General features: G+C 38.0%; 1 protein-coding gene across 1 annotated transcript in view; it reads left to right on the forward strand.

The window, feature by feature from the left end:
• The window catches only part of ADAM19 (ADAM metallopeptidase domain 19), a 126,141-nt gene that overhangs the window by 13,052 nt on the left and 99,522 nt on the right, over nucleotides 1–13,567 (forward strand). The window contains exons 3-4 of the mRNA XM_044659849.1: nucleotides 1,896–1,966; nucleotides 3,887–3,974. Coding sequence (XP_044515784.1) covers nucleotides 1,896–1,966; nucleotides 3,887–3,974 — 159 coding nt within the window. The remainder of the gene's footprint in view (nucleotides 1–1,895; nucleotides 1,967–3,886; nucleotides 3,975–13,567) is intronic.

The following is a 13,567-nucleotide window of genomic DNA, read 5'->3' on the forward strand; positions in this document are numbered from 1 at the left end:
GGGTTTTACATGTGTCACTGATCAAGACCTATTTCCATATTATTGATATTTGTACTACATCCCCAGTCATATCACCCATGTGATCAGGCAGTTGTTTTTCTTCTGTGTTTTGAAGTGGGTAAATAAACACACAGGGGTTTCTAGGGGGAGAAAGGGATGAATAGTTTCTACTCCCACAGTTCTTTCTCTGGAAGTGGATAATGTTCTTTCTCATAAGTCCTTCAGAATTGTCCTGAATCCTTGCATTGCTGCTAGTAGAGAAGTTTGTTACATTCTATTGAGCCATAATGTATCAGACTCTGTGTACAATGTTCTTCTGGCTCTGCTCCTTTCGCTCTGCATCCATTCCTGGAGTTTGTTCCAGTTCACATGGAATTCCTCCAGTTCATTATTCCTTTGAGCACAATAGTATTCCATCACCAACAGATAGCACCATTTGTTCAGCCATTCCCCAATCGAAGGGCATACTCTCGTTTTCCAGTTTTTTGCCACCACAAAAATCGCGGCTATGAATATTTTTGAACATGTCTTTTTCCTTATGATCTCTTTGGGGTTTAAACCCAGCAGTGGTATGACTGGATCAAAGGGCACTGCCTAGCTTTTCAAACCCAGCTTGAATACCATCTTTTCTAAGAAACTCTTCTGACCTTCTTTCCCAGTTCTTTAGCCATTCTTCCCCTCAGGCCTTGCAGGGAACTTTGTTTTGCAAGCTCAAATGCATTTATATTATAGATAGTGTGTGATATGTGTCCTATCCTACTTTAGGTGTCTCTGGCCAGTGAATGTGCAAAAGATCAGTGTCTCTGGCATAGTGCACTGCATATAGTAGGAGTTTATTAAGTGTTTGTTATACTATACCTTATCACAGTGTTATCATGAAGCTCACTTGATATAACATAGGTGAAGCTTTTTATAGCCAGAGAGTGTAAAATTGGTGTAAGCTACTCATGATAACTACTAATTTTTATAATTATTTATGAAGAAGCCATAAAATATCAAATTAGCTATTAATATTATATTTATATAGAATAATGACTATATTTATTTATAATTATTATAATACATACCTTATAATGATCAAACAGATTCATATAAAGCATCAAATCAATACCAGCTCACAGTTTTTAAATGTATGATTACTATTAAAAATAAATATTATTAATAATTAATAAAATAATGTTAATGATATTAATAATTACTACTACTACTAATTACTATGAATAATAATATTGTCATTGACTGAAAATTTTATGGTTACAAAGATCTCCATTATATCAGGTAAGCCTAACAACAACTCCATGAGGAAGATGTTGTACAATAAAAAAAACCATTAATTAAATACCTACTATGTGTAGAGCACATGTGGTAGACACTGATAGAGATACAAGGTTTAGATAGGACATGATCTTATTTCTCATTAGTATTGAAGTCTCTGTCCTAATTATTAATGAAATATTCCTAACGGTAATAAGAACAGCAATATTCAAGCTGAGTAGAAAAAAGATGTTGAAGCCAAATGAATGAATTGGCCTTCTTTGTAGAGAGGCAAACTTGTGTTTGACATTCAGTTCAATAAAACTTGTTTGTCTTCCAACATCCCCTCCGAGTTTCTGGTTCCCTGTTCCCTGTTCACCTCGATGGCACTGACTTCTGTTAGACTGAATTTCTGTTTATAAGTTTCTTTTGTCCTTCAAGAAAAGGCGGAGAGAAGGCTCAATGGTTGCTCATTTGGGCTGTTTTTTGTTAAGAAAGTTTTGTCAGCTCTGGAGGTGACTATCCCTTTCTTATTTACTGTCCCTTAATATCGAATCCTCTATGTTTGGTCCTGTTCTGGACACCTGGGGCACACAGTCCCTTCTTGGAGGGAGCTGACATTCTTTCTTTATTGTTTTCAGCATCCCCTCCGAGCTGAACTCAGGATAACCGCAGAAGGGAAAGACCTCATCTTGGACCTGGAGAAGAATGAGTAAGTGGATCACCACAATGTCTAGGAAATGAACCAATTAACTTTTATAACCCTTCGTGTCAAAAAGAGGAAGCAGGTGTCTTTGTTTTAGAATGAGAATGGCGAGTTCACAGCAAGAGTTCACAGCTCCTCAGAGGAAGCAGGTTGGAGTGGCAGACAGAGTTCCTAGTACCTCACTGCTTATTTCAAGTATGGAGGGGGGCATTAGATTTGGAATCAGAGGACCTGAGTTCCAGTTCTGCCTTTGCTGTTTGTAAATGCTCATGACCTCCTCATCTGTGAAATAAGAATCCTTAAAGAGTCTGTGACACAGTGAAAAGCAGGCTAGATTTGGAGTGAGAGGAACTTGGTTCAAGTCTCAGCTCTGCCTCTTAATCTTTCTAGACCTCATTTTCCTGGAGTTGGTCTAGACACACTCTTCCAATTCCAGGTTTGTGAGTAATGAACCTGTGAACTAGAGGTGTCATACTAATGGCCCCTGAGCAACCACAAAACTGTTTTGAGTGTGGCAGGAACCAGGTAAAGTTGTAATTAGGAAATGTTTATTTTTTTCCTCAATATGTGATCAATTAGTTTCTATTTAAGTTTGATACCACTGAACTAGATGATTTCTAGGACCCCATACACTTCTTCTTCCTTTTTTTAACCCTTATCTTCCATCTTGGAATCACTATCATGTATTGGTTCCAAGGCAGAAGAGTGGTAAGAGCTAGGCAATGGGGATTAAGTCACTTGCCCAGGGTCACACAGCTAGGAAGTGTGTCAGATCTGAACCCAGCACCTCCAGTTTCCCAGCCTGGTTCTCAATCCACTGAGCCACCTAGCTGTCCCCCCTACCTCATATACTTCTAAATCTTATGATTCATGCTTAATGCTCAAGGAGTCATTGCTGAATTTGCTTAGATTGTCCCTCTCTGGGGATTCCTTGGAATTCATGATAGCCCTCTGGAAAAGGTTGATGTAAAGAAAATCTTACCCAGCCACAACAACTGTCTTGCTACTTATACAGCCAAGCTCCAACCCCAGCATGCAACGGAAAGCAGAAGAGATTGGGGAAACCAGTAGAGCTGAGCAGAGGCCAACAAGACATGTGCTGGGATTTGGATCCAAAGAGCCTGGCTTCTCTGTGTTCTCCAACAGCACTCTCCCCAAATAAAGGGATTAGATTCTGCCGGCTGTGGCTCAGTCAGCAGTCTGGAGGTCACATCTGGCCTGTGCTTGTTTGTCTACCTAACGCCATTGATTTTGGGTGGTGGCCTGGCTTGGGAATGTTTATGTATTGATTTTCCATCTGGCTATAGAATATCTTGATTCAGACTATTATGCTGGTGAGCAGAAATATCTGATAATCCCCAAGGATAGTGGTAGAGTAGTCCCTGACCAGGTGAGCTCCCTTCTTTCATGGGCTGGAAAAAAATGAAGTACTTGGGGTATAATTTTTACCAAAGGAACCAGACTTCATTCTGTCATGTAAACATAGCTGATAAGACTGCATGGCTTTTGGAGAACTGCCGGCTTCTTCTTGGCAGCTCCCTGAGCCCACTGAAAGCAGATGAGTAATCAAATCAAATGCTTCCAAGAAAGGGATGGATAAGGACCTTGCCATATTCAGCATGATGAGAATTGTTGCTAGGGTCCAGTAGCTGGAGAGAAAATGAATTATTCCTAATTTGGATGTTTCTAGCATCTTAAAAGAAAGGAAGAGAATGTCTAAGGCAAGGTAAAAGTTATTCTGATGCAGTGGGCAAGAATGTGGCGGGGTGAAAGGAATCATGGAGGCAGATGGGGGAGGCATCATGGCACCATGGAATTTCGAAGTGGAATGGGACTTCAGAGATTATAAAGTCCATCCTTTACCCGAACAGAAATCAGCTTTCCTGCTCCTCTCATCCCCATCACCTCTCACCTATATTATTGCAGGTGTCTCACTTGGTCTTCCTGTCTCAAGACTGTTTCTACTCCAGTCCATACTCTACACTGCTACCAAAGTGATTTTACTTTAGCACAGGTCAGATGACATCATTCCCCTAATCAGTAAATTTCAGTAGCTCACTTTTGCCTCTAGGATAAAATACAAATTTCTCTCTCTGTTTTTTAAAGCCCTACAAGAATTTTCTCAACTTATCTTTACCATCTTTATTGTACATTACCAACCCTCTGCTACTATCTGATCCAGCTGCTTTTGTTCCTCATACTCAATAGTCGTCTCTCATCTCTGTGCCTTTGCACTGGCTGTTCTCCATGCCTGGTCAGAATGGACTCACCTCTCATGAGCTCTGGCTCGCAAAATCCTTCTTTTTCTTCAAGAAGCAACCCAAGCTTCAGTACTTCTAATCTGATTTTGTTAATCTGTGATTTTAAATTATAAATCATAGCAAATTAATTCTGATTTCACACTTGACAGAACCACAGATCTTTTAATGGAGATTTTTAAAGGCTAAAAACTTTGTTCTGACAGTTTCATAAGCAAAAATGGAAGTGTTAGGTCATTAAAAGTGCTTCTGGACAATAAAAAAAAAAAAGCAGCAGCTTTTACATTGCCTTTTACACAAAGCTTTTCCTGATCTCATCTAGTGGTTGCCTCACAAATTACTATGTATTTAGTGACTTTGTATTTACTTATATTGATTCTTCTTATATTTATTCATGTACTTATCTTCCCTATTAGAATAAAAACTTCTCAAGAGCCAGTATTGTTTCTTTCTTTGGCATTTTATCTTCAGCGTCTAACACAATGCCTAGAACTGAGGAGGCTCTGAATATTTGCTTGTTGATTGATGGATTTATCTAACAATCACATACGTCAGTCTTGGTCTATTTGTGGACATTAAAACTATCCACAAATAGACCAGGCTGTCTTATGAGATATTAAGATTCATCTTGTTGGTTCACTGATCTTTAAACCACTCAGACCCTCAGATCTTCTCCAATTGAACTGTTATCTGACTAGATGATTTTTTATTTATGAAGCTAATTTTTTGGAACTGAGCATAGCACTTTACATTTATCTTTATTAAATATAATCTTACTAGGTTTGACCCATTGTTTTAGCCTGTTGAAATCTGTTTGGATTGTGATTCAGTTACCAATTGTTAGTTGTAACATTCAGCTTTACATTATCTTCAGATTTGACAAATATGCCATTGATCTCTTTATCTAAATCATTAATAAAATTGTTGCAAGTAGGATAAAGAACAAATACTCAGCACCCCTTCACCAAGGAATTCTTTTTAAAGCTGATGCTAATCTTTTAATAATGACTCCTTCTTCTGGCCTTTTAAAGCTCTAAATTGGTCAATTAATTTCCTTCGTGTTCATTTGGATCTCCTTAGGTAGTTCCCCCCTTTTTTATTCATTGTAATCATTTGTGCTATAAAATTTTATTCTTGAGAATTCATCATTTCCCTTGAGCAGACTTCCCCTTTTAGAGCTTTAGGTCTTAGATTCCACTTATCTTTCCACTCTTTGAAATTTGTTCTATCATAATCTAGGGTGTTTGTCAATCTATGCCTGGCTTTCCTCTCCTCTGTCACTTATTTGTAGGAAAGAATAATCACATCCTCCCTGAGTTCCAAGTAGCTAGTTCCTGCTTATTATCCAGAATTCAGCACAGAATAGCAGTTTCCTTCTATGCTTTAAAGAGTAAAATTAATATTAAGATAAATCAGGAATTGATCATCAGATTTTCTTGAGGTGAAAGAGAGTGGGGTGGGGTGGAGAGGGAGACATAGCTAGTGTAGATTTTAAAATTAATATCCAGTATGCCAAGTATTATATTGAATAAGATTTATTAAAATTAAACTTGAAGCAAAAGGGAAACTAAAAGGCTAGGGTCCAGAGGGAGCTCACCCAAGCCACCCACATGGAAGAGAGAGCGAGGGGGAGGAGACCCTGAAACTATATACAAGCAACATAACAACACATGTACACGAAAGGGAAAAGGAATTTTGGGAGATGGAATCCAAAGGTTCAAGATTCTAATTAATACACTAAAAAGTAGAAGTCTTCCACTACTACAGTATCAGAACTCTATGCTTGATTTTATATCTATTTCCTTAATTTTCATAAATTTCTTTTTTCTGTTCAAAGACTTTATCATTTCTTTTGTTCAATGAAAATTGAACTTTACCCAAAGTTTCATTGATCTTTACCCAGACATCCTTCATTAGGACTCTCCTTTCTACTCCATGAATTTACTCACATTTGTATATATTCTTGTTTTTAAAAATTATTATGAACTTGAAAAATGTCAGTAAATATTTTCATATGCAAAGAAATACTATGGGAAATGTGGAGAATAATAACAGAAATAATAATAACTAACATTTATCTGATACTTTAAGGTTTGCAAATCATTGTAGATAGGTTATCTCATTTCCCCTGGGTCACACAGGTAGCAAGAAAAAGAGGATTGTCTATGTATCTGCAAAGTGCTATTATGTACATTTTAAGAAAATAGTAAAGAAGTCAACATTGTAGTTCCAAACTAGGCTCTTATTCTTTTTCTCCCTCCCAACTTCCTTCTGCTCTCTTCTGTGAATTAAAAAATAAAGTTTGATTGACATCCCTTTTCTTCTTTGGAATTGCCATTCCTACCACTCTTCTCTATCCTCACCATCCCCACCCCAGAAGTTTTGAGAAAGGCAAATAAGATCCTTACCTTCCGCCTTAGAATCAATACTGTGTATTGGTTCTAAGGTAGAAGAGTGGTAAGAACTAGGCAATGGGGGTTAAGTGACTTGTCCAGGATCACACAGCTAGGAAGTGTCTGAGACAAGATTTGAACCCAGAACCTCCCATCTCTGGGGCTGGCAGTAAAATCTACTGAGCCACCCAGCTGCCCCTGAAAGACAAATATTATTGTCTCAGCTCTTGTTATTTCTTCTATTTCTCATGAAAGGGGCATACTCTTCCAGAACCATTTTTCTAGTCAGGAATACCATTCCATCACCATCTACCAATGATGGACCACGATGGGGTCCAATTTATCTCTTTCATTTAGGATCACTAATTCGCCCTGCTTGTTACCCATACTAGGTTCATTTATATATAGAAATCTGAGGGTATGTGTTGTTTATATCTGGCTTTCTTAAATTTGACTCCTGGATACTAACTGACCTCTCTACTGATACCCTTTTTTTTCTGTGTTGTACTAACTACTCTCTTTGACTTGTCACATTATGGAGGTTGTTTTCTCTCCCCCACCTCTGTTTTTACTTTAAAAACCTCTGAATCAGATTTTCAAGATTCCATTTCAGTATGTATTTTATTGGACCTCATTAGATGTGCTCTGACAGATACCTGTCAAGAGCTGCTTATTTCTATATTTTAAGATCTGGTCCTAAAATCCAGAACTCACACTTGGGCTTCACTTCCTTAACCAGTTTTTTACTTCTTGAATCTGCCTCTTCTTTCCTCTACTTTGTCCCTCCCTTCTTCCTTCATTCAGCAGTCATGATGAAAATACCATTTATGTTCTCCTCCAGACCTCACCATCCTTAACAATTCTTTCTAGTGCTATATTTTTCCCCTTATGGATGCTCATAGGGGTGTTTGCCATCACCACTGACAAAGCTCTTTTTGCATCCAGCTGTGTGAAGTGAAAGTTTAAGGCAGTGATTCCCAAAGTGGGTGCTACCACCCCCTGGTGGGTGCTGCAGAGATGATGCAATGATGGCCACAGGTACATTTATCTTTCCTATTAATTGCTATTAAAATTGAAAAAAAATTAATTTCCAGGGGGCTAAGTAATATTTTTTCTGGAAAGGGGGTGGTAGGCCAAAAAAGTTTGGGAACCACTGGTTTAAGGAGTCCTTCACATATTAAGATTTACCTTCTCCAGCCACTATTCAAGGAACCAGGGAGCCATTTTGAATGCAATGCTTTATTGAGAGAGAGAAAGAAAAAGGCAGCCAAAAGAAAATATGCTCAAAAGCTAAAAAGCCCTCCCCAAAAAAGTAAAAAGCCCCAACTTCCAGAGAAACCCTTTTTTTATAGGAAAATACAACCCTCAGGCTAAATGATATCATCCTGATGTGGTCACCCTGGTCATAGTCCAGCCTTCCAGTAGAAGATATACTCCAAATTAACCTCTTTCGCAAATGGTCAAGGGTCAGAATCAGGTTTTAATCTGCATACAAACTCAGAACAGTTTATGATACAGTTTGGATGCAGGGCTAATTGGAGATTGCTACCTCTGACAAGCCACTATTGCGTTTCCCAGAGCTTCTAGCCCACCTGTTCTCCCAGGCAGCCACCCCTTTGAATGAAAATTGCACAGGCTGGGTTAGTAAGAGGTGAAGGGACTAAGAATGCAAATTAAAGCAGTCAAGGGTTACTTGTCAAGGAAACTGGGGAAGGGGGTTATAGAACTGGGAAGAGGCCATTAGTCCAGCCTCTGGTTCATAAAACTTATTCCTAAACCACTAGACTACAGTTTTGAACATTTTAAAAATACAAACTCAAAAGACATCCCAAAATTCCAAAAATACTTTGTATAGTAAAGACACTGCTTGCTTCTGATAGTAAAGACATAAATCATTTCTATCTCACTCAGGTCAAAGGTTCCAAGGCAGAAGAGTGTTAAGGGCTAGGCAATGGGGGTTAAGTGACTTGCCCAGGGTCACATAGTTGGAAAGTGTCTGAGGCCAGATTTGAACCCAGGACCTCCCATTTCTAGGCCTGGCTCTCAATCCACTGAGCTCCCCAGCTCCCCAGGCCATTGCATCCTGAATGGAATGGGGCAATCTTGTCCTGCAAGGGATGCTCTCCAGAGAGACCAGTTTTACTAGCTATTTCTGGGGTCCTAGGCATATACATTTTGGAGATATTAATATTGCTATATGTTTGAGAATAACACACTAATTTCTCACTCCACTACCTGCTTATACATCCTGAAATGGTGGCCGACCTTATTCATGCCTATGTCAGACTGATGCATGGTTGCCCTTATGCCCTTCAGCAATGAGTCACCAAGCATCATTATTCATCTCTTCTTCCTCTAATATGATTATTACCCAATGATCTGTCTAGTCACCACATCCGTGCAGCCATTCATTAATCCTTGGAGTTTCTTTCTTCCTGAGGCAGTTCAGCTCTTCCATTCTGAAGAAAATTATTCCTACTTATTATACAGTCCTCAGCATTCTGGGAATCTTCTTCTTCCTTTCTTTTCTAAGTTGCCTTTTTTCCTCCCCTCTCCTTTCTGTTCAGGTTAGGATTCTCCTCTGTTTCTTGAAAATTTTTTTTTCTCTTGGAAGAGCTTTCCCCATTCTTTCTAGAGATACTTCATCTTCCTTGATCACCTGGAGGTTATCATCAAGGTCACTCTATATTTGAGCACCCTGTTGGCCTAGTCCTTTAATTTTCTTTCTCCTTTGGTCGTACATAGCTGTTTCTTGTCACTAAAGCTTATCCTCTGCAGCTTACTACACATTTCTCCTTTCCTTCTACAGTTGCTTGATGGAAGATCTTTGGTCTCCTGAAGTTTTTGGTGGTACATCTTATGAATTGATAGGACCAGTTACCCAATTGCCATGCTTGGGGGTTCCCTAGCAACTTAGATTGCTTGCAGAATGTTTACTACTTTTTTCTCACCAAGGATAACCAGCTTACTCTTTCACTTTTGTTCAGAAATTGGCAGTTTATTCAAAATTCTAATGCAAACAGAAGCTAACCTCTCTTCAAAAGAAATTTTGCTGCATCCACTTTGCAAATTTCTGGACCTCTCTTCTCCTTTTTCTCCTTTCTGATCAGCTGTTTCCACCAGTTTTGCTGCTATTTTTTGGCTTTAGCTTTCTTTGTCTCCTCAAAGTCATTCTGCCCATTCTTCTGCCTTTATTAAGTAAGACTGCTCCTATTCAAGCCCTAGAGAGCTAAGGATCTCCCTCCTTTAATTACTGATCTACAACCAGAACCTTCATGGTCTTATGTGCAAAGTGAGAGGGATCTTGTCAGATGTATCAACTATTGGTTTTTACTTATTTTTCTTATTTTTTTTTAACCTTTTCCTTCTGTCTTGGAATGGACACTAAGTATTAGTTCTAAGGTAGAAGAGCAATAAGGGTTACGCAATTGGGGTTAAGCAATTTGCCCAGGGTCGTGTAGCAAGGAAGTATATGAATACCAATTTGAACCCAGTTCCTCCCAACTCCAGATCTGGTGCTCCATTGTGCTATCTAGATGCTCCTATCTTTTCTTTGTTAAAAGGGATAGTTTAATAATGAGGTGAAGGGGATATTCAGAAATGATTGTGATGTAGAAACACAAGGCATCAATTGAATTTTTAAAAAAGATTTTTTTGAAGAGAGTGGTAAGGGTAGTCAGCTCTAGTCCTTTCTGGCTCTAAATCCTGATTCTTTACTCACATGCCCCAGAGTTGAAAACTCCTTGAGACACAGTCAATATTCCTTTGATAGATTTTATTATCTACCTATACTGTGCCAGAGGTTTGTGCTAAATGCTGTGGAAAATGTGGATGAGAATAATAGTAGAAGTAATAATAAAAATAATATTTGTATAATACTTTCAAGTGTGCAAAGCACTTTATATATATTATCTCATTTCGTCCTCTTAAATTCTGTGATGTAGGTGTTACTTCTCTTTTTACAGGACCCAAGGCTGACCTGACTCTGTTTGGGATTTTCTTGTTAGTTACTGGAGTGGTTTGCCATTTCCTTCTCTAGCTCATTTTACAGACGAGGAAACAGAGGCAAACAGGGTTAAGTGACTTGCCCAGGATCACACAGCTGGGAAGTGTCACAGACCAGATTTGAACTCAGAAAGATTAGTCTTCTTGATTCCAGGCTCTGCACTCTAGCTACTCAATGTATGGCTTATCTGTCCCAGGAACAACAATAACTTGAGGCTGAGAAATTTTAAGTGACTTGCCCAGGGTCATATAGCTAGCTGGGATTTGAGTTCAGGTCTAGACTTCAAATTCAATGCTCCATTCATTACAGAAATTCTCTATGAAGGCTACTGAGTCCCCTTCTCACAGGATTTAAATGTAGTAAGAGATATAATTACAGTAGAGGGTGGAATGAGAGAAGTACAATGGGCTATGTTAGTTCAGCCTGTGCTCCCTTGAGAAATGACTGGACATCTTATTTCCTTTATCTTTGATGGGTTCACCCTCCACTAAGGTCCTCTTCTGATTCCCTCTCCATCATGGCACTCAGATCACTGCAGTAGGGAAGAAACTGATGTCTCCAAGCACAAACATTAATGTTTTACCAAACTTAAAGAAGAAAGCTCCAAATACAAGCCCAGTGAGGGGTTTTCTCTCAATCTTTTGAGAACCAATCTAGCTAAACTGGAGAAGCTTATCACAAAGTTGGCTACTAGGTGAAAACTTTCTTGGGTTAGAGCAATTTCTTTCTTTCCTTCTTCCTTTCCTTCTTCCTTCCTTCCTTCCTTCCTTCCTTCCTTCCTTTCTTTCTTTCTTTCTTTCTTTCTTTCTTTCTTTCTTTCTTTCTTTCTTTCTTTCTTTTTTTGTCATAGCAATTTATAAAGATCATCTCTTTAGTGGTAGAAGAAGCAACCATATGAAATTCACCCAATGAAATCATGGATGATATGAGAATACTGACGAACTCAATTTTATTTTGTCAGAGTAGGAGAAAGCAAGTTTCTCATTGTCCCTCTGAGCAATTTTTTTGGGAGGGAATTCCTTTTCTTTTTCTTTTTTTTTTTGAACTTTTTGTTTTGCAGTAATAGATGGGAACTTTCCTTCCTTAAAGTAGGCTAGCTATATCTCTAAAATTCTAGGTTAATAAATAGGGTTTCTGGGTTTTCAGGCCATCTTATCATTTCTTTCCCTCTTAGAAAAGTGCTCAAAGATCATCCAGAAGGCATGGACATGGATCTTATGCTTTTGGGGGGCTTTTATGTTTTATGGTAAGCAGGAGAATGACAGAAAAAAAGACATTTGTTAAGCACCTACTGTATACAGAATTTTGTGCTGTGCATTGGCAAAATATAAAATTTAGATAAGATACTGTCACTCCTATCCTTGAGCCTTTGCACTGACTATTGCCCATGCCTGGAATCAGGGTGCTTTAGGGTGATATTATTTGTCCCAATGAACATAACCTTTGTCTTTGTAATCCTTAAATCTGTTCCTTCTCCTCACCTCTGCTTCTCAGAATCTTGTTTCCTTCAAAACTAACATACCTTCTGTATGATGTCTTTACTGATTCCTCCACCCCAATTACTAGAGTCTTTACCCTCAAAGTAAAACTGCATTTATTTTGAATATAGCTATATATAGACACAATATATAGTATATTCTAAACTATATAATATATGATATAAAGTATATGTATACTAGATATATATTAGATATACTAGATATTAGATATACTATATATATATACTATATGTATACTAGTCTTTACCTTTAAAGTAAAACTGCATTGATTTTGTGTATAATACAGACATAGTATATATACTAGATATATAGTATATCTATCTGTCTATATACACTATATATACTAGTCTTTATTGTCAAAGTAAAACTGCATTTATTTATTTAAAACTGCATATATAAGACATATAGCTATATACAAAATAAATGTAGAGATATGAGATATATAGTATATATATATATATATATATATATATTCTAGATACATAGTATATATATCTACATACTGTGTCTTTTGACAGAATGTAAGCTCCTCAAGGACCAGAACTGTTTCACTTTTGTCTTGATGTTCTCAGTGCCTAGGTGCGCACAGTAGGTGTTCAATACATGTTTTTTGGCTAATTATTGTTGACCAATGGAGCCTATAGTCCAGCAGAGGAGTAAGATGCAAACACAGATACCTACACCACACAGTTTTATGACCCATGCATTACAGAAGAACAAAGCAAAACATTTGCGTCTTCTCTGAGTTGGCAGAAGTCAGAATTCCTGACAGAAATGGAATCAGCAGAGCTGAGCTCAATGACTTCACCTGGTTCCTCCGTGGAATGGCTTCCTGCAATTTTGTTCTGAACTTGGCTATTTAGTTTTTAACATGTGTTAGAGAGCGGAACTCACAGTTCTCATGAATATCTATTGTGCTTGTTTACTAAAGTGTTTCTCATTTGTGATGTGTACGCATGCAGATGCTAAGCAACCCTCTGAGAAGAGATTTAAAAATTGAATTGTCACATTTTTTACAGTTATATATGGAGGAAAAAATAGGCAATATTTCCGAATATTAAGTTGTAATCCTTTCACTTGTCATATTCAAAGAATTTCTTGGCCTTTTCTTCTATCTAGTCACTCTGTTGCCCCTGAGAATCACAGGATCATAGAGTTGGAAGAGACTTTAGAAACCAATTCAGTTCCATTCACACACGACCAAGAATTCTTTCTATAAGTTTCCTGGCAAATGGTTATGTAGACTTTGCCTGAAGTCTTTTAGTGAGGAAAAATTAGCTCCATTCCAAGGATACCCATTTCGCTTTTGTTATTTTTATTGTTCAGTCTTTTTCAGTTGTATCTGACTCCTTGGGACCCCATTTGGGGTTTTCTTGACAAAGATACTAGAGTGGTTTGCCATTTCCTTGTCCAGCTTATTTTACAGATGAGGAAACTGAGGCAAACAAGGT

The sequence above is a fragment of the Gracilinanus agilis genome, chromosome 2, assembly GCF_016433145.1.
Source record: "Gracilinanus agilis isolate LMUSP501 chromosome 2, AgileGrace, whole genome shotgun sequence".
NCBI lineage: Eukaryota > Metazoa > Chordata > Mammalia > Didelphimorphia > Didelphidae > Gracilinanus > Gracilinanus agilis.